At 36.5% G+C, this 26,605-nt stretch overlaps 4 protein-coding genes across 4 annotated transcripts; 3 read left to right on the forward strand and 1 right to left on the reverse strand.

The window, feature by feature from the left end:
- Nucleotides 1-480: 480 nt before the first annotated feature.
- Nucleotides 481-3,374, forward strand: LOC147298929 (E3 ubiquitin-protein ligase RSL1-like). The gene is made up of 3 exons (XM_086228989.1): nucleotides 481-921; nucleotides 1,834-2,597; nucleotides 3,254-3,374. The coding sequence occupies exons 1-3, from the start codon at nucleotides 481-483 to the stop codon at nucleotides 3,354-3,356; spliced, it is 1,308 nt and encodes a 435-aa protein (XP_086085115.1). The 3' UTR covers nucleotides 3,357-3,374.
- Nucleotides 3,375-3,751: 377 nt separating this feature from the next.
- Nucleotides 3,752-4,195, reverse strand: LOC147298930 (vesicle-associated protein 2-2-like). Its single transcript, XM_086229001.1, has one exon. The coding sequence runs from the start codon at nucleotides 4,193-4,195 to the stop codon at nucleotides 3,752-3,754; it is 444 nt and encodes a 147-aa protein (XP_086085127.1).
- Nucleotides 4,196-6,441: 2,246 nt separating this feature from the next.
- On the forward strand, nucleotides 6,442-16,482 carry LOC147298931 (E3 ubiquitin-protein ligase RSL1-like). Its single transcript, XM_086229011.1, has 5 exons — nucleotides 6,442-6,798; nucleotides 8,611-8,635; nucleotides 11,995-12,174; nucleotides 15,137-15,710; nucleotides 16,380-16,482. The coding sequence occupies exons 1-5, from the start codon at nucleotides 6,442-6,444 to the stop codon at nucleotides 16,480-16,482; spliced, it is 1,239 nt and encodes a 412-aa protein (XP_086085137.1).
- Nucleotides 16,483-21,878: 5,396 nt separating this feature from the next.
- LOC147298932 (E3 ubiquitin-protein ligase RSL1-like) lies at nucleotides 21,879-25,122 on the forward strand. The gene is made up of 3 exons (XM_086228849.1): nucleotides 21,879-22,173; nucleotides 23,374-24,141; nucleotides 24,931-25,122. The coding sequence occupies exons 2-3, from the start codon at nucleotides 23,525-23,527 to the stop codon at nucleotides 25,031-25,033; spliced, it is 720 nt and encodes a 239-aa protein (XP_086084975.1). The 5' UTR covers nucleotides 21,879-22,173; nucleotides 23,374-23,524; the 3' UTR covers nucleotides 25,034-25,122.
- Nucleotides 25,123-26,605: the final 1,483 nt, after the last annotated feature.

Genomic DNA, 26,605 nt, shown 5'->3' on the forward strand with positions numbered 1-26,605 from the left:
AATTTGCCCTAAACTTGATTGTTAAATTTTTAACCTTATTATTACATTTTAAAAATAGGTGTATTATAGGGTAAATGATATGGCTATCTTGTATTCTAGAGTAATTAATTCTTGAAGGAAATGTATTAAAGACTAATTAGACATAAAAATAAGGAGTTGGATACTCAATAAGATCAAATAAAAATGTAGATACCAAATTAGAAGACGGGCTAAACTTTGGAGTTTGGATAGCAAAAGTGCAAAAGAAAAAAATAAAATAAAACCTTTAACAATACGGCAATACCTCATGCAAACACGAGTATGCTGACGTGGGTTAATCCAAATATCTGGAAATTTGTTACTTGTCTTGTAAGCTACTTTCTTCTCCCTTACACTCGGTTGAGTCCCAGTCTCTCATAAACCACCTTTCGCTCTGCTCTTCCTCTTCCCCCGATTAATTAAAACAAAATAATAATAATAAAACAATAGAAAACCCCAACCATGGCGAAGCGTAGCGCCAGAGACGACCTCGACTACTCCGAGCAAGGCAAACAGCTCAAAAAGCTCATGGGGACCGAAACCCAGGAGGCCGTCATCGCCGCCTCTCCCGCTTACGCTCCTCCGTCTCCGTCGCCGCCGCAGACGCCACCAAAATCCGCGGTGGCGCCGCCGAGAGAGTGTTCGAGATTGTACTGCAAGGGTTTGGTGAGATATTTTACGGTTAGGGACGAGGACTTGGTCCTGGCTGCGGCTGGGGTTGCGATTTGCGATCAAGGGGACAATCTGGTGTTCGAGAATCGGAGGAACCTCGGGGTTTCGGAAAGCGGTGCTAAGACTGAAGCGGCGGAGCTGGAGGCCATCATTGAAGGGCTCAATCAAGCTCTCAATTTGAAGCTCAAAAGCCTCATCTTTTTCTGTGATGACATTTTGATTTATCAATATGTTAGTTTATCAATCAATTATTTATTTATTGAATTCAATTTCTATCTATCTATCTATCTATCTATCTTTTTTTTTTTTTAATTGTTCATTCATTCTTGGGTGTAGTTTGCTTTTATGGTAATGATAGTATGTAGTGTTGACTGGTGTACATTGTTTGGTTGTATGAACTATTGGGTATTTCAGACCAAAAAAAAAAAAACAACAACAACTGTTGGGTATTTTCTTGAGTATTTGGGTTGGTTTGGAAGTTGTATTTACTGGTGGAAAATTATGATAAGTGTGACAAATGGAATTAATTGAATTGGACTAAACATCAATATATATAAGTGGTTTGGCTTGGTTGGGTGGTTTTTGGTTCAGTGGTTTAGGGTTTAATTAGTTGAAGTGCGAGGTAGGAATAGGATAGCTTCAAATCTAATTAAAATTTCTAAGGAAAACTAATTACCAGGAGAATTATTGTTTTCACTCAAATTAACAAGCATTTGATGTGTTATGCGAATGTTTTGCAAGATAATAAGTCTATGTGTTTCAATTGTGGCATTGCTTTGGAGCTTATACACTTTGCTCCATGCAGATGCTGCAAGATCCAAACGACTTGAAACTGCTGTTTAAGCATTTTCTGAGTTTGCTTCACTTGTTTGACAGAAAATTATTAGGATTAATATCTTTAGAATTTCAAATTTCACTTGAGCAATAATACTTGATCAACAAAGCCAACTTTTTTGCTCATTTTATTCTTCTGTTTTTGGTTAGTAACTTAGTAATATTCTTATCTTTATTATGATCATTATTATTGTATCTTAGTTCAAATTCATTCTTAAATTAGACTGTAAATTTTGTTTGATGCCATTGATAGAGGTGATTGTCAATTTTTTTCAGTACAAGAGGTGAAATGACATTTTATAAACACAGGTTATGGATGAAAAGCTTCCTGGAAGCAGTAAGGTTGCAACATTAGTCAACCAAGTGACTCTTCTGCAAAGGAAGTTTCAATATTGCAGTCCTTGTCTAGTGGCAAGTGATGACATTAAGTTTGCATTTAAATTTGCAACAGATGCTATAAATTCTCAGATCACCTGGCCTGCAGAAGCTATCAAAGCCAAGAGTTTTACAGAGACTTGTTTAATTTGTTTTGAAGACACTGAAATGCCTCGAATGTTTTCGATTGCTCGATGTCGACACAAGTATTGCTCCTCTTGTTTGAAACGGCATGTGGAAGTAAAGTTGCAAGATGGGATGGTGGCACAGTGCCCTCACAAGGACTGCAAGTCTGAGGCAACTATTAATATGTGTAAACATTTCTTGCCATCTAAACTAGTTGATTCTCTGAAAGAACGAATCAAGGTGGCTTCTATGCCTGGTGCAGAGAAAGTGTATTGCCCATATCCCAGGTGTTCTGCATTAATGTCCAAGAAGGAGGTCTTAGAATATACCAAGACTTCTTTTGTTAGTGAGGGAGGCAGGAAATGCATGACATGTCATAACTATTTCTGTATCCATTGCATGGTTCCTTGGCACTACGATATGACCTGCGATGAATACAAACGATCACAAACCTATCTCCAAACAGAGGATCATTTGGTCAAGTCTCTTGCAACAAAGAAACTGTGGCGCCAGTGTTGGAAGTGCAACCATATGGTTGAACTAGCTAGTGGCTGTTACCACATCTATTGCCGGTGCTTTACTCTCCTCCCCTCCAATATTTGATTTATCTAAATGAACTTGGAAATTTTTTAGGGAAGAATTTAGAAGCAAAAACAAATAAATATACATTTTTGAAAACCAGATCATGATCTAACTGGTAGCAACTTGAATTCGAGAGTGGATATAGCTAACACGTATGCCTTTGGGTTCTTCTGTGAAAAAACCGATCTTGTGTTACCATCCAGCCACCAAAAGTGCCAATCTGTGCATGTTGATATGAGTAGACATTCTGATATATATGGTTTTGTTTTGTTAATTGTTAGCAAACAATTCTTAATTATTCTTGTCAAAATGCAAACAACTTAGTTATCAGATCTTAATTAATGATCTTTAAAACAAATCTTATGATAGTATTATAATTAGTGCCTTACACAGTTTCCCTCAGATAGCTTTTGTGCATAATTGCCTTATATACGGACCTTATGGTACTTTGTTCATTATTGCCTTTACTAGCTGCAAAAGGGTACTGGCCATAATCAACTAGTAATATTACTTCTTTCGTTATACCTTTTACCAGTAAAAGAAGAGGTTAATTTCACTTGTTTTTCTTTTCTTCTTCTGGATGCTGCTATTTCATGACCCTGTACTAATCCTTGTGGTTTGCCCCATGTTTGAATTGTCTTTGTAGATGTGGATATCAGTTTTGCTATAGTTGTGGAGCTGAATGGAAGAACAAGAAAGCAACATGTTCATGCCCACTCTGGGCTGAGCCTAACATTATATGGCAATGAAGAGGAGTGTAATATTTACCACTCTTATGAGATTACGAGTTTAGAACTAAACACATTTAGGCTAATTCAGTCATCTTTTGCTTTCTCCTTTTCTTTTGCCTTTGGTTTATTATCTTTATTCATTAGGGAAAACAGTGGTTTCAAACTAGTAAGGGAGGTGCGAGGAGGGGGTGGGAAGGATGTTGAAGGCTCAAACTGTGCAAAGAAGAATTGTTTGCTACTAAGGATTTCAGTAATATCTATTTACATTACTGAAAGTTTTGTTAAAATCTCTACTTTTTGAAGCTACTGGCATCAATAAAGAGTGGAATGATACCAGTGACACTTGTTAACATGTCATCAAGAGGTAGATAGAATGAAAATGTTGCATTTCATAAGTTTTTAAAAACCTTACTCTAAATTTTCATCCTGCCAAACAAACACTTGGTTTCGTGTACAGGGGAAGGGGTGGGGCTGATGACCACCACTCTTAGCTTCTTCTCTTCAATGTATTTGCTGCCACTGTCTTTTGCAAACATGTCAGATTTAATAATCCCCTCTTCCGTTGTCCCGAATGGAATAACTGTGCTTTGGATCAGGAACTTGTCTTTGCACTGAAAATCAGGTGGAGGAGCTACACGCTGAGTTTGCATAGTAACTGTGAAATCACATGTTGTCTTGGGCTGTATGATTCCCGCATTAGGCAGCACACTATATTTCTTTGGAGACGTGGTTTTCACCTTGAAAGCAACATACTGGTGACTTATTGCCAATTCGAATGGAGCATGTGCTTGCTTCTTTAACTCAAATGTGAATCTGACTTCATGGGGTTGAACATCCAAGAGCTCTGTTGTCGCCATGGTTCTTTCTACTTCACCAGTCACCCAGTCACCAGTCACCAGTCACCAGTCACCCCCCCCCCCCCCCAAATCTTGAGAGAATGTAGGTGGAGATGAGGAACCCAGTTGAAGAACAAAGCCAGAGAGGGAGAGAGAACGTGGGTCTGAGTCTCTGAGAGTGTGTGAATGGTTGGTGTGTTGGTGATGGGAAGGAGGACTATGTGAAGGTGATGATAGTGAAGGTGAAGAACCAGAGCAGTGAAAGCAAAGAAAGCATTGTTCCCCAAAAACAAAAAAGCAAAGAAATCATTGTGATTACTACCTCCTTACAATAATGTTAGGGAGGCAACATTTATGTGGTCTTCCTAACACGATCGATCCAATCTTTCTTTGCTTTTTTGTTTTAGCTGAGAAAAGTTTGATTATTGGTTTGAGGATTCATTATTTTGCAAGCTAGCTTATATATATCTTGAATATTTTTGCAAATAATATTAATGGGAAATAGACCCGGTAGTATTTTTGCATGATCCGTTTACAATTTTAGCACTATCACTAATTTTTACAGAAAATAGCACTTTTTGGACGGTAAAAGTGTCAAATGCCCATTGAATTTCTTGTTATTACTTTTTGCCATTGAATCATGTTTAACCACAAAAATAATATTGAAAAAATTAAAAACCATCAGCCCACCCCACCCACCGCACCTTTGTTTGTATAAACAGGATTATCGCCAAATATTAAATCAGATTTCATCGTTGTCAGTGAGATTGAAGAAAATACATGCTTAGATAATGTCGCTGGATATGTCTTTGGGCAGAACGAACAAGAAGAAAAAAGAGCCTCAATGCTCTTTTGAAGACAGGACCCATAAAATTTCAGCCAAGACAACATCAACTTTCTCCAAAACTATTTTGTGATCATCTGCTCTGGAGAATTAATGCACCATCTTCTGAGAACAACCCATCTGCCCCAACTCGATTATATGAGTCGACGTCGACCATAATATTTATTTTGTTTGGGTTTTCATTTTTTTAGTTGAATGCTTGCTTTGATTTCAGTAGTTTGGTTGTTGGTATTTGTTTGGCAAAAAGCAACTTCAAATTTAACTTGATAGTGGGCATTTGACGGAATGCATAGTACTAATTAAAACAATAAGAAGCCTGAGCGGAAAACATGCTAAGGTGCTTCGTACCGGTGGCTGTTTTCCAATATTAATAATTATCACTTACAAGAAAAATGGGCATTACGGATGTGGTCTCATTCACTTGGGAGCGTTTCTTAGGAAACACCCATCTTTTTCCACAAATTAAACACTAAAACGTGCTTCTATACTCCAAATGAGCTTTTCTAAACTCTGATGATACTGATGCCCAAAGAGATGCCCATAACCAAACCCTCTCCGTCTATTTTTTTTTCTAAGCCATTACTACACATCTTCCCAGCACCAAACCCTTCTTTATACCTCCAAAAAACTTATGCTTCTCTCAAAATAAAGCCACACATGTAGCTGGAATAACCCAACAACATTTTTCTCCCTTAAAAACTTCAATAAAGACTAAAGAGCCAAAGCTATCGGATAATGCAGAAAATATAAAAAAATTCATACTCTCATCATCCTTTTTGCACATCACACACAACCGTGGAAGGCAAAAAGAAGTTCTCCTTTGGACCATATGACTTTTCCATAAGTTGGATTGTCATTAAACTTTTAAAATATGCGCGCTTTGCAATTTCATGAATCACTTTATTATGTTTTATATATGTTAACATTTCTCTTTTTTATAAAAGAATTTTTCCATAAAGATAAGAGCCTCAAGAGATTAATTTATGACATCTATATTATTACAAAATCAGAAGAAGAGTTGTGTTACATGCTTCATCAAATATGGAATTACTTGAGATACTCTTTCTTAATACAATTTGTAAATAAAAGCTATATTTTGTAAGAATAAAATTGTAAAATGAAGTAATAAGGTAAAAAAAGCAAAAAAAAAAAAAAAAAACTTGACGATTTAATGAATAAAAATTCTAATGTAATGTGTCTTTCAATTGCAAAAGTTTGTAAAGTATATAACTAAAATCGGAACGAACAATTGAAACCATAAAAACTAAAGTAGAGCTTGGCCTAAACTACAGGACCAAAGTAAAATTTGGCCCAAAAAAATCCAAAGGGCTTGACCCTTCTATTCTTGTTGTGCAAGTTACTGCTTTATTAGTCTCATATAGAAACCTCCTTACGTGCTGCTCTTTCTCCAACTGCAGAAGCCATGACCACCACTCTCTCTATCCAACCCTCGAGCTCGGACGCTCCACCTCCATCACCATCATCATCAAAAGCTGTGTTGGCGGCGAGCGAGTGTTTCAGATTGTATTGCAGGGCTGTAGTGAGGCTGGAGACGGTCATGGGTAGTGGCAACGTGCTCTTGGCTGGTGCTGGGGTTGCGATTTGTGATCACAAAGACAATCTGATATTCGAAAAGAGGGAGAATCTGAAGGCTTTGGATGCTTGCCCTCGGCTGCTGAGCATGAGAGCTGCGGAGCTTCAGGCTCTCATTATAGGGTTTAAAGAAGCTCTCAGTTTGAATTTGAAAAGTGTCACCTTCTTCTGTGAAGACTCTAACTACGTACTTGGTTCGCCCACAAGTTAGTTTTCTATCTTATTATCTTATTATTATTATTTTTCAATTTTTTTCTTAATGTTCATTCATTCACATGATTGTATGTCAATGTTTTTTATTTTTGGGGGAATTCGTTTTTTTTTTTATTTTATTTTGGGGAGGGGGGGTACTTGGTACGTTGCAGAGGACAAACTCAATGACTTTTTTAACTGATTATCCCAACTTATCCCAACAACTGCATAGTGTGCTTTGTTTGGTGAATTTTTTGATCATTGGGTAGTTTTAATTGTTTGTTGCCAGAAACAATATTTTTTTTGTTAGTATGTATAATACTTATCATCATTATATATATATGGTCATCGTTTAATATTGTTGTTCATATACACTACTACAAAAAACATAATACACAACGGATAAAATCCGTTGTGTAAGTTGCTAAAATACCGTCGTCTAATCGACCGACGTCTATTGGGGTACCATTACACAACGGTTATTTTCCGTTGTCTTGATTACATTAACATAATGGTAATGACAGAAATACCGTTGTATATACATCCTAAAAATCTCATGGTTTAAAGGCTACTGTTGTTGAGTATATATCTACACAACGGTTTTCTCCTCGAACCCATTGTTTTATGTTCTCAAGACAACAGTTACGTTTACTAATACATTTTACAACTATTTTAGTTATAAACACGAGGTGAAATACTCCTTACAACAACGGTTTTTGGATCCTAACCGTGGTATAGGTCATTCTAAAAGTAGGTGTTTGAGATGTGTATATGTCTTTCATACTACGGTGTTTATATAAAACCGTTATATTATGAATTTAAGAACATCGGGTTTTAACTATATAACCGTTGTGTAAGATACCAATTTCAAGTTTAATTAGATGTCTATAGGTATTAGATACATCGGGTTTTTAAGGTTTGTGCGGTATTGTTATGGATTATACAACGGTTTCTGATATTGAACCATTGTAAGTTAATGTTACAGACCACGATTTCGTCAGAAAAATTGTTGTAAAATGTTCATATTTACATTTGGTTCACATAGGCACGCAGTACCTGAAATAGCTAGCTAGGTGTTTTTGGTACAACACCATTATTCCAAGTAGCATGTTTCCCTTTATAATGTTAACATTCTTAATAAATTATACATTAATTTACAAAATCACAATTTACTCAAATTTAAACTAATCCACAATAAATAAGGATTTTGGAATTGATAAAGTACCAAATATTAAAAGGAATTTCAAGGTAGCTAGTAATTGTATATATGTAGTTTACTCTCTTAACCCAATGCTATTCACACAACCAGCCATGCCGTACACAAAAACCATCTATAACACAAAAATTAGCCATCAAGTTTCTAATCTACCAATTTGCTGCCATCAATCTAATCTAGCAATTAATTAAGCCTAGCTATCAATCTTGACAACACCCAAAAGAATTTAGCAAAGTGATCAATGATATATATATATATACCCCAAGCTAGTCTAGCTAAACACATGGCCTACAAAATCAAGTTCAAAAATGCTATACGTAAAAAATTCACCTTCTACTCGATCTACATATACTGTCCCACAAAGTTTGCCCATTTAGCCCGGACTTCATTGATATCTTCTTGGGTATAAGTGCTGTCCTTCCTTCGCTCCCACTGAAACAAGGCAAAAATGAAGTAGTAATTAAAAAGAAAATTCAACCCAAAATGAAAACATAATGAATCCAAAAAAGAAATAAACAATATGCCCCTTAGGTAAAAAAGGCCAAGACAACTCATGATATAAGTGCACAACTACATTAATTAAGAATCAAGCACACATATATAACCAGCAAAATGTCCTAAGCTAACTGCACCCAAAACAGAATCCCCCAATGGCCTAAAGAAATTGCACCAAACCACTCATGAATTTGTTATTAATAATATAAGTGCATAACTACATTAATTAGAATCAAGCTGAAATCAACCTCAAATTCACACAAGTGATCATCAAACAGGGGCCTACTATATAACATGTCTACTTCCACAAGTTTGAAAGAATCCACCCAATATTCTCAATCTGCATGCACCCAAAACAGACTCCCCCAAGCTAATTTATTTCCTTTTATTCCTTTACTACATTTCCAATTTTTCAGCCACAAAACAAATAAAAGAATTTCAACATTTTCAAGTAAAGACAATTTTCACATCACTGCTCAAAGTTCACATGACCAACATAATGTCAAGTTACTTATACTTCACTAGTGCAAACCTTAGTCACAAAAGCTAAGCTCTCATTTTCAATTATTTCCTTCATAAAACGCATAATAAAATAGCCACACTCCTTATCACTTGGCTGTTGAGGAATGCCCTAAATGCAAATAAACATTAATTAAAATGAGCACATATACAGTCCACTTAGCAATCTGTTATTTGAGTTTTAAAGCAAACTACAAACAAGCCAACATACCGCCATATTTTTCCAGATTATTGCCTTACGCCCTTGCCTATTCCCTTGAGCATTGAAGATTCTAATTCCACTATCGCATGAAAAACCAAATGATTTTAACACTTGCTGATATATGTAAATGAACTTATAAACTGATGAGAAGTCTAATCAACTTACTTGTCCACCACAGTTTTCCATTCATCACCGATCAGACGTCTTCTCATTGGGTCCATGAAATAAACAATCTCTTTGTCCGGATTGATAACAGTCAGCATCCAATGATTTCTACACATTTATAATTCTCATTAAATACCTTATATGGCTGGAAAACAGTATTTACAATGACCACATAAATGATTAACTTACCCGGAATTGTAAGGGATCAAAAAAATCTCATTCGCAAATGTACTAGAAACTTCTCCGTGCCATATCCAATTTTGATAACTCTGGTCAACCCCATTAAAATATAAATGATCCCTTATAACTCCAATTCCAAATTGTCTCATATTTCCACATTTTTGGCAAGGACAATGAATGAGGTTTGGGTTTCTAGCATGCTGTAATGCAAACTTGAAGAATTCTTGAATCCCTAACTCATATGCCCTTAATCTTCTATCCACATACATTCATGACTTGTCCATCTTTGACTTATCCATACAAACATGTATGTCATTTATAAAATCATACCAAATATTGACTCTAGTGAAACAAAACAAATACAAAGACAAACTAAACACAACCACTATACCATTGAACATGGGCATGCAATTGAAAACTAACTGATCTTAGTAAGATTAGTCTTTGAAACCTAGGCTTGAGGTCCGGACCTCACCCTTAAGGACCGGACCTCCAGTAAGATTGGTGTTTGAGACCTAACCTCTCCTTTGAGAACCGGACTTCCAGTGGCGATCTCAGTTTTCTGACAATATGAAGCTGAGCAACCAAGATTAAACAAAAGGAAATAACATTTTGAACAACCAAAATACTCATTCAACTAAAACCAAATCAATAAACAAACCCCATATCAGTAAACAAAATCAATAAACTCATATTAGTAAACAAAATCAATAAAGATCAAGCAAAATAAATAAGCACATTTCAGTAAACCCATATAATTTACAAAATCAATAAACAAACCTCATATCAGTAAACCTAGTAAACCCAATAAACCTCATATCAGTAAAATCAATCACAAACCAGAGAATTTAACACAACCCATAAATATTAACTAAACCCAGAAAAATACCCCAAATTTTTATCGAGCCACAATAACTTCACCCAGAACCAAAACAAAAATAAGAGAGACAGAGCAGGTGAGAGAGAGGAAATGAACACTAACCTGCAGGCTGATCTAAATTAGGTATTTCAAGCTAGCACAATGCATCATAAAAATTATACACGTAGTTTAGTCTTAGTAATTTCCTCAATTGAAATAAAGCAAACACAATGGAGTGAATTAACTTATATGATTTCTATAGGGTAGGGGAGGGGTAACAACTTTCCACTTCAATACACAATTACTTACTCATAACTATTGTTCTCATCAAAATCAAACATTCATTATAATGAGTAACAAAAGTTAATCAATAGCATCAAGAAATCAACATAATCCTTTCAAAAGTCTACAAATAAAACTCCTACCACCAAAACAGAAGAAAACAAGATGTCAAAACCAACAAAACGAAAAAAAAAAAAAAAAAAAAAAAAAGGCCTGATGAACTCACCTTTCCAATCCAATCAGCAGCCCAGCTATTTTCTTTCCCCAAGCTCAATAATATCACCAAAACAGAAGAAAACAAGATGCCAAAACCAACAAAACGAAAAAAAAAAAAAGGCCTGATGAACTCACCTTTCCAATCCAATCAGCAGCCCAGCTATTTTCTTTCCCCAAGCTCAACAATATCACCAAATATCACTAATATGAACTTCACCTTGAGCAAAAACTCAAAACAAAAAGGTTTAGAAGAACCTCAAAGAACAAAAATCAGAAATGCACAAAAAAAGAAAGAACAAAATCTAATGAGGAAAAAATCCCCCAAAATCAAACCCTAACCCAACTGTACCTGAACCAAAGTGCAGAGATGCGCGAAGATAATTCAGGGGAGTGCAGAGATGGCCGAGCGATGAGGAATGGGCGGAGACGATGAAGACGGAGATGGAGGTCGGTGACGTCAAGAGACGTGCAGATGGAGAGCGAGGGACGACGTCGAAGATGGAGATTGACGCACGATGAGGACGGAGATTGATGCGCGAGAGGGAAGATTGATCGGTGAAGCTAGAGGACTGAGTTGAGGAGGGAAGATCGATGGATCAATGAGGACTAAGTTGTGGGCTAAGTGTGTGTGAGTTTCTGAAAGGTGAAGTCAGAGGGCTTTGACCCAAAAAGACCTAAGGTGCGCGATATATTTCATTAACGCAGTCATGCGCTTGTCAAATACAAAGACCCGCAAAATTTTATATTTTTGTGAAACTTGTCCAACACAACGGTATTCCCTAAAACTATTGTCTGTTAATTGTTAGGAAAAATTATCAAACCAAATACCATGGGATAATATACATTAATATAACGGTTTGTTAAAAACCATTGTGTGGTAAATTAAGATAACGGAAAAAATACAAAACGTTGTCTATTGACCGATGTCTATTACATTTTTTGTAGTAGTGATATTTATTAACAAAGCATTAATTCTCAGTGGCACATAAAATTTTGTTTGATGCCATTGATAGAGGCGGTTGACATTTACATGCGCAGGTTAACACGAATTCACGGCTTCCGGGAAGCGAAAAGACTGCGGCATTAGTCAATCAACTGAATCTTCTACAAAGAAAGTTTGAATATTGCAGCCCTTGTCTTGAGGCAAGTGGTACTGGCAGTTATTTTGCATTTAAATTTGCAAGTGATGCTATAGCTTCTCAGATTACCTCCCCTGTGGAAACTAGCAAAGCCAAGAGTGTGAAGGAGACTTGTTTGATTTGTTTGAAAGACACTTATATTCCTCGAATGGTTTCGATGTTTTGTTGTCGACACAGGTATTGCTCGTTTTGTATGAAACGGCATGTGGAAGTAAACTTGCAAAATGGGATGGTACCACAGTGCCCTCATAAAGGGTTCTGTAAGTCTGAAGTGAACATTGATAGGTGTGGAAAATTCTTGGCACCTAAACTAGTTGAAGCTCTGAGAGAACGAATCAAGGAATCGTGTATTCCTGTTAAACAGAAAGTTTATTGCCCATTTCCCAGGTGTTCTGCATTAATGTCCAAACAGGAATTAGTCTTAAAATATACCAAGACTTGGTTTGTTGAAGGAGACGGGAATTGCATGAAATGCATGAAATGCTATCGCTCTTTCTGTATCAATTGCAAGGTTCCTTGGCACGAGGGAATGAACTGCTATGATTACCAAAGATCCGAAACCTATTCCGGCGCAGAAGACCAAGTGCTCAAGTCTCTTGCAACAGACAAAGGGTGGCGCCAGTGTTCCAATTGCAATCATATGATTGAACTTTGTGGTGGCTGCGACCACATCACTTGCAGGTGCTCTACTCTCTCTCTTTCCCCGAACGAACAAGCAAAAGATATATAAAATATACACTTGTTAAAACAAGAGATATATACGTGTTAGTAAGATAATACAGTGTTAACCACCATTTTGAACTCACTACATAATGTAATTTCATGATCTAAATTATTGATATTTTAGGTCTCCATTCAAAAATCAATTTTGTAAAAAATCAACCAAATTAGAAATCATTTAACCATTTGATTATCATTACATTCATTTCATGTTTTATTGAAAAACTTGTGTTCGTCTATTTACATGAGTATAATTAACTTACTAATAGTTGACTAAACGATTTTCGATTTTGTTGATTTTTTACAATGATGGTATTTGAATGGTATCTAATAAGTTAGCGAGGGTTTCAACTTGAAATTTTTTGATTATCGGGTATATATGATGATTCAGTTGCAAGCCTTGAATATTTTTGCAAATATTATCACATTATCGTTGACCAAAAAAAAATATTATCACATTACAAGAAAATGGGCATTAAGGGAGTGGTCTCATTACTCATGGATGAGAAGCTTTTAACATTATGTATTACACATGAATCTCGTCCTCTGACATTGTTGCCTTCCCCCAATATTAGATTTTGTGTAGGTCCCGTGTTACTATTCATTCCATCCTCTTATACTCAAGAATAAACGAGAATTGGAATCAATTTCTTTTTTCCCATTCCGATTACTAATTAGTACACACGTCCTAAAGTTGTTGGCCTCTTTTGTCCTTTTTAATGCCACGTCACTATGTTTAAATTCCTCCCTTTAAAACTTGCAATTGGCATAATGGAAGAAGGGGGTGAAAAAAACCATATAATTGTTATTAAATTTTGTGATGACTACCTAGCTCTAGCATTTTTTAGAAAATACTTTCAAAATATAATAACAAAATAAACTCTCTTGTAAGCATGAAAAATGTGAATTATTAGATAAGCATGAGCGAGAGAGCATCTGGTAGTGTATGAACTTCTATATGATCTTAATAAGCACTCCCTTTGAGAAATGAGCTCAGAAAATGTCATCATGCAAAACAAACATTTTGTTTTTGTGTTGTGTATTTCATGGTATCAATATAGAGAAATTCTCTTACAAAAAATGAGAAATGTAAATTTATGAAAGTGGGGAAGTTATGGAACCCATAAAATCATATTCGTGGGAAACTGTCTGACGTGGCGTGGCGGTGGCGAAATCCAAAGGACTCGTCGACCCTCCGTTTCTTGACGTTTCTGGTTCAAAATATATAGCAGTTACTTGTTTCCGCCACTTTCCACCTTGTCTCGCTTTAGCCCCATAAACCAAACCACCTTACCTTTCGTGCTCTGCTCTTTCTCCAAAAGCAGGAATCCATGACCCTCGCTAGTGTTTCAGATTGCATTGCAGGAATCAAGCTCTCACTTTGAAGTTGAAAAGAATCACCTTTTTCTGTGATGACTATCCATATGTTAGTTTATCTATCTTATTATTTTACTGTTGATCGAATTCAACAGTTTCAACTTCTATGAATTCTTTTTTATGTTCACTCATTCCCATGATTGTATTTGAATTTTTTTTGGCGGGTATTCTTGGGTGTAGTTTGCTTCTATGTTAACGATATACTACGTAGTGCTGACTTGTGTGCATTGTTTGGTTGTATGAACTATTGAGTATTTTCTTGAGTATTTGGGTAGGTGTGAAGTTGGATAAATTAATGGGTTTTTGTCCATGCGGGTTTTCTAGGGACAATACAATGGGCAGGACAAGCTTGGAAAATTATGAGAAGTGTGACAAAAGTGAATTATGGACCTTAACATCAATATATGAGTTGTTTGGTTTGGTAGTTTTTTGGTTCAGTGGTTGTTTTTAATTGATTGAAGTGCAAGGTAGTAACGCTTCGATTCTAATTTCTAGTTAAACTTCTTAGGAAAACCAATACCAGGAAAATTATGTATTTACTCAAATGGGCTATTTGATGAGGTATGCGAATGTTCTGCAAGATGACAAGTCTATGTCTTTTAATTGTGACATTGCTTCGGAGTTTGTTACATTTTTAAATCAGGCTCTATGTAAATTTTGTTTGATGTTGTCGATATAGATGATTGACATTTTAAAAACACAAGTTATGAGCACAAAGCTTCCTGGAAGCAGCAAGGTTGCAACATTAGTCAACCATGTTACTCTTCTACAAAGAAAGTTTGAATATTGCAGCCCTCATCTTGTGGCAAGTGGTGACATTAAATTTGAAACAGATGGTATAAATTCTCTCATAACCTGGCGTGAAGAATTTTTGTAAAGGCAAGAATTTGAAGGAGAAAGGAAAGTGTTTGATGGAGAAAGGCAAGAGCTTGATGGTAAAAGGCAAGAGTTTGAAGGAGAAAGGCAAGAGTTTGAACGTGACTTGTTTAATTTGTTTCGAAGACACTGATATTGCTCGAATGTTTTCAATTGGTCATTGTCGACACAAATATTGCTCCTCTTGTCTGAAACGGCATGTGAAAGTAAAGTTGCAAAATGGGATGGTGGCACAGTGCCCTCACAAAGACTGTAAGTTTGAGGTGACTATTGATAGCTGTAGAAAATTCTTGGCACCTAAGCTAGTGGATGCTCTGAGAGAACGAATCAAGGAATCATCTATTCCTGTTGCAGAGAAAGTGTATTGCCCATATCCCAGGTGTTCTGCATTAATGTCCAAGAAGGAGGTCTTAGAATATACCAAGACTTCTTTTGCTAGTGAGGGAGGCAGGAAATGCATGATATGTCATAACTATTTCTGTATCCATTGCAAGGTTCCTTGGCACTACGAAACCTGCAATGAATACAAACGATCAAAAACCTATTCCCAAACAGACGATCATTTGCTTAAGTCTCTTGCAACAAAGAAACTGTGGCGTCAGTGTTCAAAGTGCAACCATATGGTTGAACTAGCTAGTGGCTGCTACCACATCACTTGCCGGTACTTTACTCTCTTCTCCCTCCAATTTGGGTTGCCATTTTTTTTTTTTGGTCTTTACATGAACTTGTGAAAACCAGATCATGATCTAACGGGTAGCAACTTGAATACCAGAGTGGATAGGCATAGCTAAAGTTGTACTGTTGGGACACAAGTGCCTTTGAGTTCCTATGTGAGAAAACTGATCTTGTGTTACCAGGCATCCGGACACCAAAGGAGCCAATTGGTGCATGTTGATATGCGTTGACATTCAGATTTATGCCTTTTGTTTTGTTAATTGTTATCAAATAACTTAATTATTCTCATCAAAATGCAAACAACTTGGTTAATTATGAGATCTTAATTAATTACTGATCTATAAAACGTACAGATCATGATAGTGCCTTACACAGTTTCTCTCAGAAAGCTTTTGTCCTTCACCTGATGTCTTCTTCTATGTTATATATGGACCTTATGGTTCTTTGTGCATAATTGCATTAATTACCTTTAATAGCTGCAAAAGGGTACTGGGCACAATTACTTCTTTCGTTTCACCTTCTTCCCTTTACCAGTAAAAAAAAAAAAGGTTAATTAATTCACTCGTCTTTCTCTGGATGCTGCTATTTCGATCATGACTAGCTTTTGTACTAATCCTTGTGGTTTAATTGCCTCATGTTTGCATTGTCTTTGTAGATGTGGACATCAATTTTGCTATACTTGTGGAGCTGAATGGAAGAACAAGAAAGCAACATGTTCCTGCCCACTCTGGGCTGAGCGTAACATTATACGGCAATGAAGATGAGTGTAACACTCACCACTCTCATCAGATATTACAAGTTTTCAACTAAACAAATTTAGGGTATAACACAGTCATCTTTTGCTTTCTCCTTTTCTTTTGGTTCCTTTATTATGGAAAAAGGTGGTTGTACTTGTAAGAGAAGTGGAGGGGGTGGGAAGGGTGTTGAAGGATCAAATTGTGCAGATGCTGCTATTCAAGGATTTGCTACTGTCCAGCTTTTGGTTAACTTTTGCCACATTAGGCTTTGCATTCCTCTTATACTGTAAATTATTAAGGACTTATTGGTAATGTACTTTTTTTCCTCTTTAATTAAATTAAACTTTGCAGATGTATTCCTCATCTCATCTACATGATCTCTCTCTCTTCTCTTCCCTGTCTCTCTAATTAAAATTACATTAAAACCCCCCTTCTGTTGTGAGCGGCCTCTTTTAGAGGATCTGCCTTGGGAAGCCAGACAGTACTGTTGCATTTCAATTATGAGATGAAACCCATAGACTGTAGTTAAACTGCAAAAGTATAACCCATAAAATCACTCTTGGGAAACTGTTTGACATAGCTTAATTCAAAGGACTCTAGACTCTAAACCCACCGTCTTTTTAGGTTTAGAAATAAAAACACCTACAATCTAAGAAAACAAAACAAAAAAATTAAACGGCTGAGAAAATATGGGCCCAAATGGAATTGGCCCACCAACGAGAACCATGAAGGAAATGGCCCAAAGAAGCTAAACCCTTCTAATTTCTAAACCCTCAGTTTCTTCTCGAGCAAGTTACCTCTTCCCGCACCTCCCTCACGCTAGCAATGAGGCCCACAACCACCACTCTCGCTTTCAGACCCTCGAGGTCGCACGCTCCACCTCCATCATCATCATCATAATCATCAAAAGCTGTGGATGAGAGCGAGTGTTTCAGATTTTATTGCAAGGGTTTGGTGAGCGAGGAGAGGGTCAGGGGAACGAGGGTGCCCTTGGCTGCTGCTGGGGTTGCGTTTTGCGATAGCAGAGACAATCTGGTATTCAAAAATGGGAAAAATTTGAAGGCTTTGACTGGTTGCAGTGTGGTGCTGACTGCTGAGCAGAGAGGCTACGGAGCTTGAGGCTCTCATTGAAGGGCTTAATCAATGAGAGCCTAAACAAAGAAACGCAAAGAAAGAAAGAAACTAGACTAGAACTGCTCTGGGCCTAGAGAGACCCAAAGCATCATCAAGCAGTACAGCAGCAGAAGTAGTACCCAAAACTCTTCAAGAGAACCACATCGAAGATTCTTAGCAAGAGTAAGACCCCAATATAAACCCCAGAGCTCAGCCTCCAAAACTGAACAGACACCCAACTTAACAGTGAAACCACTAATCCAGGAACCAGCATTGTCCCTAACAAGACCCCAGCACCAATCAACCCAGACTCTTGGGAAATGCATGAAATATACAAGGATTTTCTGGTTATGGTAACTTTTGCCACATTGATATAAATCATTAATTTTTTTTTTTTTGGCCAAGATATGAATCATTAATGACCCATTTGGAAATGCATGTGTTTACTTTTTATCCCTCATCTCATCTCTCTCGGCTCTTTTCTTTTTTTTCTTCTCTTTCATGGAAAATACATATAATGATTTTGAAAATTAAAACCTTTTATTTTAGTTCTATACTTCTATATATCTATCCTCCATTTCTTCCATCTCTCTCTTTCTTTTCTCTATAATATCAAAAGGGTCTTGAATTGTTCAACGTTTTGACTTAATTAACAAAGATGAGAAACAATGACAATATTAATAGTGTTTCTTCTATGGGATTTAAGGCTTGGAATAGTTTCATTATTGGTATGAAGGTCCAGTGTACGATTGTCTCATTACTCATGGATCATTAATTTATCTGTGTCCAATATGATGTATTCACACATGAATCTCAAACTGCCATGATATCATTAACACTATTTCCTTCAGCTCAACACAAACTCGACAGGTCTTTAAACCTTTGCCTTTTTGTGTTTTTTGATGCCACAACTATCACGTGTTTAGATTTAACTCCTCTGTTTCTTTAAAACTAGCATATGACATGGAAGCTATGAAGCTCTTGCGTTTCTTTTGTAAATTGTTGATGCAAAAATTGGTGAGTCAATGCAATCAACTTCAAACAGTGGATCTGACTAGCCTTTTGTTTGGTCTCTTTATGGATGATTGGAGTGTTTGGGATGAATTAACCAGCTTGCTGATGGACTTGAATGAAGGTTACCTGCGTGAGCAAAGATCATCAGATGTAGCACCGGTGTGGTACCAGTCAACCGCTTTGATGATTAAGTCGGGGGTGAACAAGTAAGGATGAAGAAGCAAGAACAAGGTAAGAACTTCTGGGTATTCTTTTTTGTGTTGTTGTGTGAAGTGTTTAGGGTTGTGAACCCTTCTCATGTGTTGAGAGGGTTCAATATATATAGGCCGGGAAGAGGTAAAAAAAAAAAAATATATATATATATATATATACCTGCATGTAGATGAACGATGGAGATGAGGACATGTCACCGGTTTAGAATAGTGTCATGCACAACTACCCAGCAAGTTTGCATTCAATGCAGGCATGCTCATGTGAGAGTAGTTAGCCCCAAATGTCCCATCTGAAGCTAGGGTGTCAAATCGTGTAGAGTGCCAAGTCATTGGCACTTGAGTGTAGTTAGAAATAATATCCAAGTCTTTTGAGATGGCAGTTTGCTGGGAGTGGTGCTCAGATAGCATCCGAGTCGAGCAACATACTCTGTCAAATCTGCGGTTTACTCAAGTCGTTTAGGATGAGTATATCTTGACTGGTCGGATCAAAAAGATGTTACGCGCCACCAAACTGAACCCAATAATTCTAGCTAAGTCAGATGGGTTGAGTCAGCCACATGTCTGGTGGTACAGAATCGTGATCAACTCGATACAGTGTGGTACAACCCAAGCATCACTAACTGGGGGACAGAGCAGGGCATCATTGTCAGCTGGAGTGATGATGTGGATGATGTGTTTGACCGTGTCAACCGTTGAAAAGTCAATACCCCACATAAGACCTTATCAGATCACGTGTAAGCATATGGTTAGTCGAGAGAAACCAAGTGAATTTATTCACAAACATAAATGTTTTCAGATAATAACGAAAGAATAAGCTCTCTCTTTGTAAGGAAAGAAAAGAGAGAGAAAAACCCAAGAACCAACCCAAAAATGTGATTGAGGTATCATGCAAAACAATGCATTTAAATCCTAGAGTACATCTGGCCAAAAAAAGAAAATTCTGGAGTACATTGTTAAGTTCTCTTCCATGTTGTCTTGGTAGCCCAAAGGGAAACTTTACTGGCTGATATCGACTACCTCACGCGAGAGAGAACCACAAAGCTTAATTCTAGACTAGATATGTACCACCTACTCTTGGGAAAATTTTTGTGTGTGATTGTAAGTTTGTAACACACACAAAAAAAGAACAGCATAAAATGGTTGTCTTTATTAAATATTCAAACTCCTATTGCGTAGTTGTTTTGTTAAATTGTTATTACCTGAAAGAATTTTTAGTAATTACAAAATTATTGTAAGACACATTCTTGTTTTATAAAATTTCAATGCTCAATCACGGTGCATGGTGCACTGTTGTGGCGGGATCCTCTGCTATAAATTTGTGTGCAAGGATCTGCTAGCCTTTTAATATAAGGCTATTTACACATAAAATATTGAGATGATGTGGCAACCTTATATTAAAAGGCTATAGCAGATCCTACACAAAAAATTATAGCAAAGGATCCAAGTCTACCCGCCATAATTAATCATTTATGTTAACGTTATCTTTCTATTGTAAAGAAACAGAGGAGTTAAATATATGGACCTGGATCCTCTGCCTTGCTTCCCTACAAGGCTGGTACTAGCTTCAAATCTGAGCCTTTGAAGACATAGTAGAAAGAGAAAGAGTAGGGAGAGATAAATTGTCTTCAAGGGCTCATACTTGAGCATGGTACTAGCCTTACAGGGAAGCAAGGCAGGGGATCCAGTTCCTAAATATATACATGTGATAGTTGTGGGCCTGTGGCATCAAAATACACAAAAAGGCAAGTTTAATTAATCATTTATGGAAGGCAAAGGTAACCGTATAATTAATCATAATTAATCATTTATGTTATATTTTCCTTCTCACCTCACACCCCTTACTCACTGCACACCCTTTTTACTTTAATTTTTTCACAATTTCTCATTTATGCACTTCCTACATCACAAAAATGTCCTCATCAGACCAAAAAAAATTGAAAAAAATAAATAAATAAAACAAAACAGCAACCACAGATCCCAACCCCCACCTTGCCTCTTGCCACCATTTTGCCGCCACCCTTTTCACCTGAAGTCGGACCCACACCAGCGGCTGCTCTCTCTCTCTCTCTCTCTCTCTCTCTCTCTCTCTCTTTCTCTCTCCTTCCCCATCTTTCTCTCTTCACATCATTGTCGATTGAAAGAGAGGTCGACGACCTTGCTGGCCTCTAGATCAGAGGCCGCTCATCCCCGATCGTCGGCCTCCCTTTCCCTCGGCAAGGGTATGAAGAAAGAGAGACGGGGAGGACAGAGAGAAAGAGAAAGAGGAAAAGAAACAAGGAAGGAAATAGAGAAAGGGAGAGAAGAGCCGCCACTGGTGTGGGTCCGAACGCTGGTGGAGGCTGGGATGGGGATTCTTTGACCGTAAGTGAAAGTATAATCTTTAATTGGAACACTTTGAATGTCGTATCTCAACTGCGAATGGATAGTAATACCATGTCATTTTTCTTGCATTTTTCCTTAAAAGTTCACCAAAATTGAAATTGCCTAAAAGAACTCTTTTAATATAAAAACTCAATATTTTGTAAGGATTTTTTTTTTTTGGTCAAAATCAATATTATGCTGACAAAATGGCTTACCTTAAAAAATATAGTGATAGGCCAATCTAGTTTAATGAGTCGAGCGCTCACCGTTTTTCTTTTTCTTTTCCAGTATAGTCATTGTTGCACAACAACAAACATAGTCATTATTTAAAAAATTGCATAAAAATGATATTTATAAACCTACAATCCTGTGTTTTTCTTACATATTCACTTGCATTTTATCAATTATATTTTAAAACTATACTTATGGTTATTATTCGAATGTGACAATAATTTCCCATGACAGTAACAATAAATCTGACACTATTCTCAAGCTTACTACTCAATCAATTAGTAAATGTATGTCAATCAACTTAAGATTTATTGGCACCAATCCATCGCATATGGGTTATGGTTTGGCTCTATTTCTTTTACTATTTTAATTATTTGGCCAAAACAACTTTTTTAATTATTTAACTCGTCAAATTTACTATTTTTAATCCAAAGCTTCGACAATGAAGAAAGATATTTTAGGAGGAACAGCAGTCAGCAGCTTTCCCGCTTTTCATGAGGTTGATTTATTGCGTTGCGAAATCCAAGGGAGTCGACCCTTGGTTTCTTCTTAGGCAAGTTACTACTTCCAACCTTCTTGGGATTTGGTGAGCGACGAAGAGAGGTTAGGGCTACGAAGGTGCTCTTGGCTCGTGTGCTGGGACTGCGATTTCTGTTCGCAGAGACAGTGTAGGGTATTCGAGAATAGGAAGAATCTGAAGGCTTTGGCTGTTTGCGGTCCGGTGCTGAGCTGGAAGGCTGCGGAGAAGTTGAGGCTCTCTCTCTCACTTTGAACTTGAAAGGTGTCATCTTTTCTCTGATCCGATGATGTTTTAGGTTTTTTAAGCACTAATTAAGCTTCATTTCTTTTTCAATCTATTTTATTATTAAATGTATGATTGTTTTTGAATTTTTGTTTATTTTTGGTGCGGGGTTTTCTTAATCTTAGGTGTGATTTGTTTTTATGCTAATGATAGAAGTGTTGACTGATGTTGTGCTATGTTTAGGGAAATATTTGGTTGTATGAACTATTGGGTATTTTTTGTAGACACAAACAGTACATAGATATAACATTAATGGCTCTTTAATTGGCTAGGTTTAGGATAAAAGTAATGCGTTTACTACATGTGGGTTTTGTAGGGAAGACAATTGAACTTGGAAAACCATGAGAAGTGTGACAAATGGAATTGAATTGGATATAACTTACAATTATAGTCTCAAACCATAGTTATTAAGCCTAGACATCAGTCTAAGTTGGTTGGTTGATTTTTGGTTCAGTGATTGGGTTAATTGGTCTTTTTTGGGCAGAAGTGTTGGGTTAAGTGGTTGAAGTGCGAGGTAGCTAGTAAAGCTTTAATTATAATTTAGAACGAAAATTAAATAACAGGAGGAGTATTATGTATTTACTCAAACAAGCATTTGATGAGTTATGCGAATGTTTTGCAAGATAATTAGTTTATGTCATTTGATTGTGGCATTGCTTGGAGTTTGTTAACTTTGCTTCATGCAGATGCTGCACTGTTCAGACCCAAATGACTTGAAATTTGGGAGAATTTACACTTATCCTCTAATTCCTATTAAACATGTTCCCAGATTCCAAGTTTCTGTTTAAAGCATTTCTGAGTGCGCTTGCTAGCTTGTGTGACAAGGAAAACTATTAGAATATGTTGGAATTTTCCATTTCACTTTGAGCAATGATGCATGTATGGACATTTAATACCATTTTGTCTGTGCGAGAAATTCTTGCCGATGTATTCAACTGTCATTTTTCAATAGTGTTAACTGATTTATATGTATCCTTTCTATTCCAAAGGATTCAAATTATATTCATCAAAGCCATGTTTTCTTGTTCATTTTGTTCTTGTTTTGGTTAGTACATGTAAGTCTTATCTTCATTATGATCATCATTATTGTAGTTCATATTTATTAACAAACCATGCTCAGTGGCACAGAAAATTTTGTTTAATGCCATTGATATTGGTGACTGACATTTGTATACACAGGTTACCACGAGGGGACTGGTTCCCAGGAGCAAAAAGATTGCCGCATTAGCCAATCATGTGATTCTTACTACAAAGGAAGATTGAATATTGCAGCTCTTTTCTTGTGGGAAGTGGTGGCATTAAGTTTGCATTTAAATTTGCAACTGATGCTATGGCTACTCAGGTCACCTCCCCTGCGGAACCTAGCAAAGCCAAGAGTTTGAAGGAGGCTTGTTTAATTTGTTTTGAAGACACTGATATCGCTCAAATGTTTTCAGTTGCTCATTGTTTACACAGGTATTGCTCTTCTTGTGTGAAACAGCATGTGGAAGTGAAGTTGCAAAATGAGATGGTGCCACAATGTCCTCAAAAAGACTGTAAGTCTGAGGTGAACATTGATAGTTGTAAAAACTTCTTGGCACCTAAACTAGTTGAGGTTATGAGTGAGCGAATCAAGGAATCTTCTATTCCTGTTACAGAGAAAGTCTATTGCCCATATCCCAGGTGTTCTGCATTAATGTCCAAACAAGAGGTCTTAGAATATACCAAGACTTCTTTGGTTAGTTTGGGAGGCAGGAAATGCATGAAATGCTATTGCTATTTCTGTATCAATTGCAAGGTTCCTTGGCACGACGGAATGAACTGCTATGATTACCAAAGATCAGAAACCTGTTCCGGCGCAGAAGACCAAGTGCTGAAGTCTCTTGCAACAGAGAAACGGTGGCGCCAGTGTTCCAAGTGCAATCATATGATTGAACTTGATAGTGGCTGCTACCACATCATTTGCAGGTGATTTACTCTCTTCCCCTCCAATTTGACTATTCTTTTGGTTGTGTGTTGCCTTTTTTCATCTCTACACAAATTTTGCAATTCTTTATATGGAAGAATGAACAAGCAAAAGACCGGTGAAATATACACTTGTGAAAAAAAGATGATCTAACTGGTAGCAACTTGAAAACTGATCCATTGTTACCATCCAGCCACCAAAAGAGCCAATCTTTGCACGTTGATATGCATTGACACTGTAATTTATGCTTTTGTTTTGTTAAACAACTAAATTATGAAACCTTAATTAACGATCTATAAAACAGATCTCATGACAGGGTCTTGCATATTTAGTTTCCCTTTAGATAGCTTTTGTTCTCCACCTGATGTCTATGTTATGGACCTTATTGTACTGCTCATTGTTGAACACTAGTCCTACGATGTTTTGACTAAGTTTTCACCTTAACTTGGGCCACAAATAAGATTCCCCTGTTAACCAAAAGAGGGATCACTTGTCCTTGTATGTAACCACCTAAAAGAGGGGTTCCACGTGAAGGAGAATAAAATTAAGCAGCAGTCATGCATTAATTGGTCTAAGTGTCTAATAAAGCTATCTATATGCTTGTTTGGCTCACTGCACATAAAAGTTGAAGTTTTTGGGTTCAATATGTATTGCCTTATCACCTAAAATGAAGTAGCCATACATCAATTTATAAGGTTACCTATTGTTTCACATGTTTTTTTCTGGATGCTGCTCTTTTCATGACTTTGTACCAATCCTTGTTGTTTGTCCCATGTTTGTTGTCTTTTTAGATGTGGATATCAGTTTTGCTATACTTGTGGAGCTGAATGGAAAAATAACAAAGCAACATGTTCCTGCCGTCTCTGGGATGAGCATTACATTTTACGGGCATGAAGATGAGTGTAATAGTCTAACATTACTCTTATCGGGTTACAAGTTTACAGCTAAACAGATTTAGACTTGTCCAGTCATCTTTTGCTCTCTCCTTGACTATTTGTTTCTTTATTATGGAGAAAGGTGGTTGTGAGGGAGGGATGGGGTGGGAAGGATGTTGAAGGATCAAACTTCATAGATATTTTTTTTTATACTGAAAACTTCATAGATGCTATGCAAGGATTTGCTGGTAATGTTAAACCACTGCCCAGCTTTTTGCTAACTTTTGGCATATTAGGCTTTGCATTCGACTTATATTGTAAATTATTTTTTATTTTTTAGAGTGATGGAAAATACCTATATTGGAAAAGTTTAGCAATACCTTTCAAACATAGGTCGGTTTCTACATTGCACCCTCAACACTAAATTGGTTTTCACACTCTTAAACTTTCAAAAAGTTTTAATGTGCCCTCTATTGTTGAATCCGTTTGATTTTCTGTAATGGAATGCGTGATGTGCACATGACCATTAGAAAAAAAAACCCCTAAAAAAAGATAAGGCATGCATAATGTGCTGAAAAGTAATAGAAATTTTGATAGAATTAAGGATATATGATGCTTTAGAATTTTTTGAAAGTTTAGGGGGCAATGTGGAATATGGCTTATAGTTCAGGGGGCATTACTAAAATTTTCCCTACATATAATGATTTTTAAAGATAAGATGCTATTTGTCTCAACTTTTTCTCTTAATTATTATCTTTCAATTTATATGGCATTCAGATATTAAATTCTAGAAAACAAAATAAAAAACTAAGAAAAAGATAAGCCCAGTTAAATAGTTGATATCATGTAAATTGGGAAATCAAAATTCAGAAAATTAGTTGGAGCAATAAGCATTTTTAATTACAATTTATCCCCCCAAAATATTAGGGGATTTACACTTTACTTTTCAAACTAATTTTTTTTAACAGTTAACCACCACTCGTCAAAAAAATAGGTTAACTGTAAGAAAAAAAAAAAAAAAAAAGTCTTCTATGTCAATTTTACATACAACCCCACCATCACCCTCATTGTCTGGTGACTGGTGACGCTGCCCCCCTCCCCCTCTCTTCTCTCTCTCTTTCCCATTCTCTTTGGGTTTATTAATTTTAAGAGTTTGTTTGGTTCAAATTTTAGAGGTCAGAGAATGAGAAATCAATTTCATTCTCACGTTTGGTAAGTACAAAGAAAGAAAATCAATTTTTAACCCAAGAGAATATGATGCCTTTATTAAGGAGAAAATAAAACCCTTGCTCCAGCTTGTGTTTTGTTTTTTTCTCTTAGAAAAACATTTATTGTTTTTTTTTTTTGACAAAACTAATCCTGTTATTATTTCAAAATAAATTAAAGATGAGGGTATACTTGAAAAACTGACATTTTTTATTTCCAATTTCTAGTTTACTTTTCCAAGCTTATCAAACATAGGAAAAAGAATTTTACATTTTATTTCCCCTGAAAAATGCAAAAGAATTTCGTGAATCAAAAAGACCCTAATAAGTGTAAAGTTGAAAGAGTTGGAGGAAAGAACATATAGGTGAATAGGAAAAGTATTTGG

The sequence above is a fragment of the Dryas octopetala genome, chromosome 1 (genome assembly GCF_963921425.1).
Source record: "Dryas octopetala chromosome 1, drDryOcto1.1, whole genome shotgun sequence".
Taxonomy (NCBI): domain Eukaryota; kingdom Viridiplantae; phylum Streptophyta; class Magnoliopsida; order Rosales; family Rosaceae; genus Dryas; species Dryas octopetala.

Excerpts from the sequence above, each read along its gene's own strand:
- LOC147298930 (XM_086229001.1), bottom strand. The coding sequence starts at position 4,195 with ATGGCGACAACAGAGCTCTTGGATGTTCAACCCCATGAAGTCAGATTC.
- LOC147298931 (XM_086229011.1), top strand. The coding sequence starts at position 6,442 with ATGACCACCACTCTCTCTATCCAACCCTCGAGCTCGGACGCTCCACCT. Across the intron at positions 6,799-8,610 it reads TCTGTGAAGACTCTAACTAC|CACACATATATAACCAGCAA; the intron begins GTACTTGGTTCG and ends TTAAGAATCAAG. Across the intron at positions 12,175-15,136 it reads GGAAACTAGCAAAGCCAAGA|GCAAGAGTTTGAACGTGACT; the intron begins GTGTGAAGGAGA and ends TGAAGGAGAAAG.
- LOC147298929 (XM_086228989.1), top strand. The coding sequence starts at position 481 with ATGGCGAAGCGTAGCGCCAGAGACGACCTCGACTACTCCGAGCAAGGC. Across the intron at positions 922-1,833 it reads ACATTTTGATTTATCAATAT|GTTATGGATGAAAAGCTTCC; the intron begins GTTAGTTTATCA and ends TTATAAACACAG. Across the intron at positions 2,598-3,253 it reads TGTTACCACATCTATTGCCG|ATGTGGATATCAGTTTTGCT; the intron begins GTGCTTTACTCT and ends TTGTCTTTGTAG.
- LOC147298932 (XM_086228849.1), top strand. The coding sequence starts at position 23,525 with ATGGCTACTCAGGTCACCTCCCCTGCGGAACCTAGCAAAGCCAAGAGT. Across the intron at positions 24,142-24,930 it reads TGCTACCACATCATTTGCAG|ATGTGGATATCAGTTTTGCT; the intron begins GTGATTTACTCT and ends TTGTCTTTTTAG.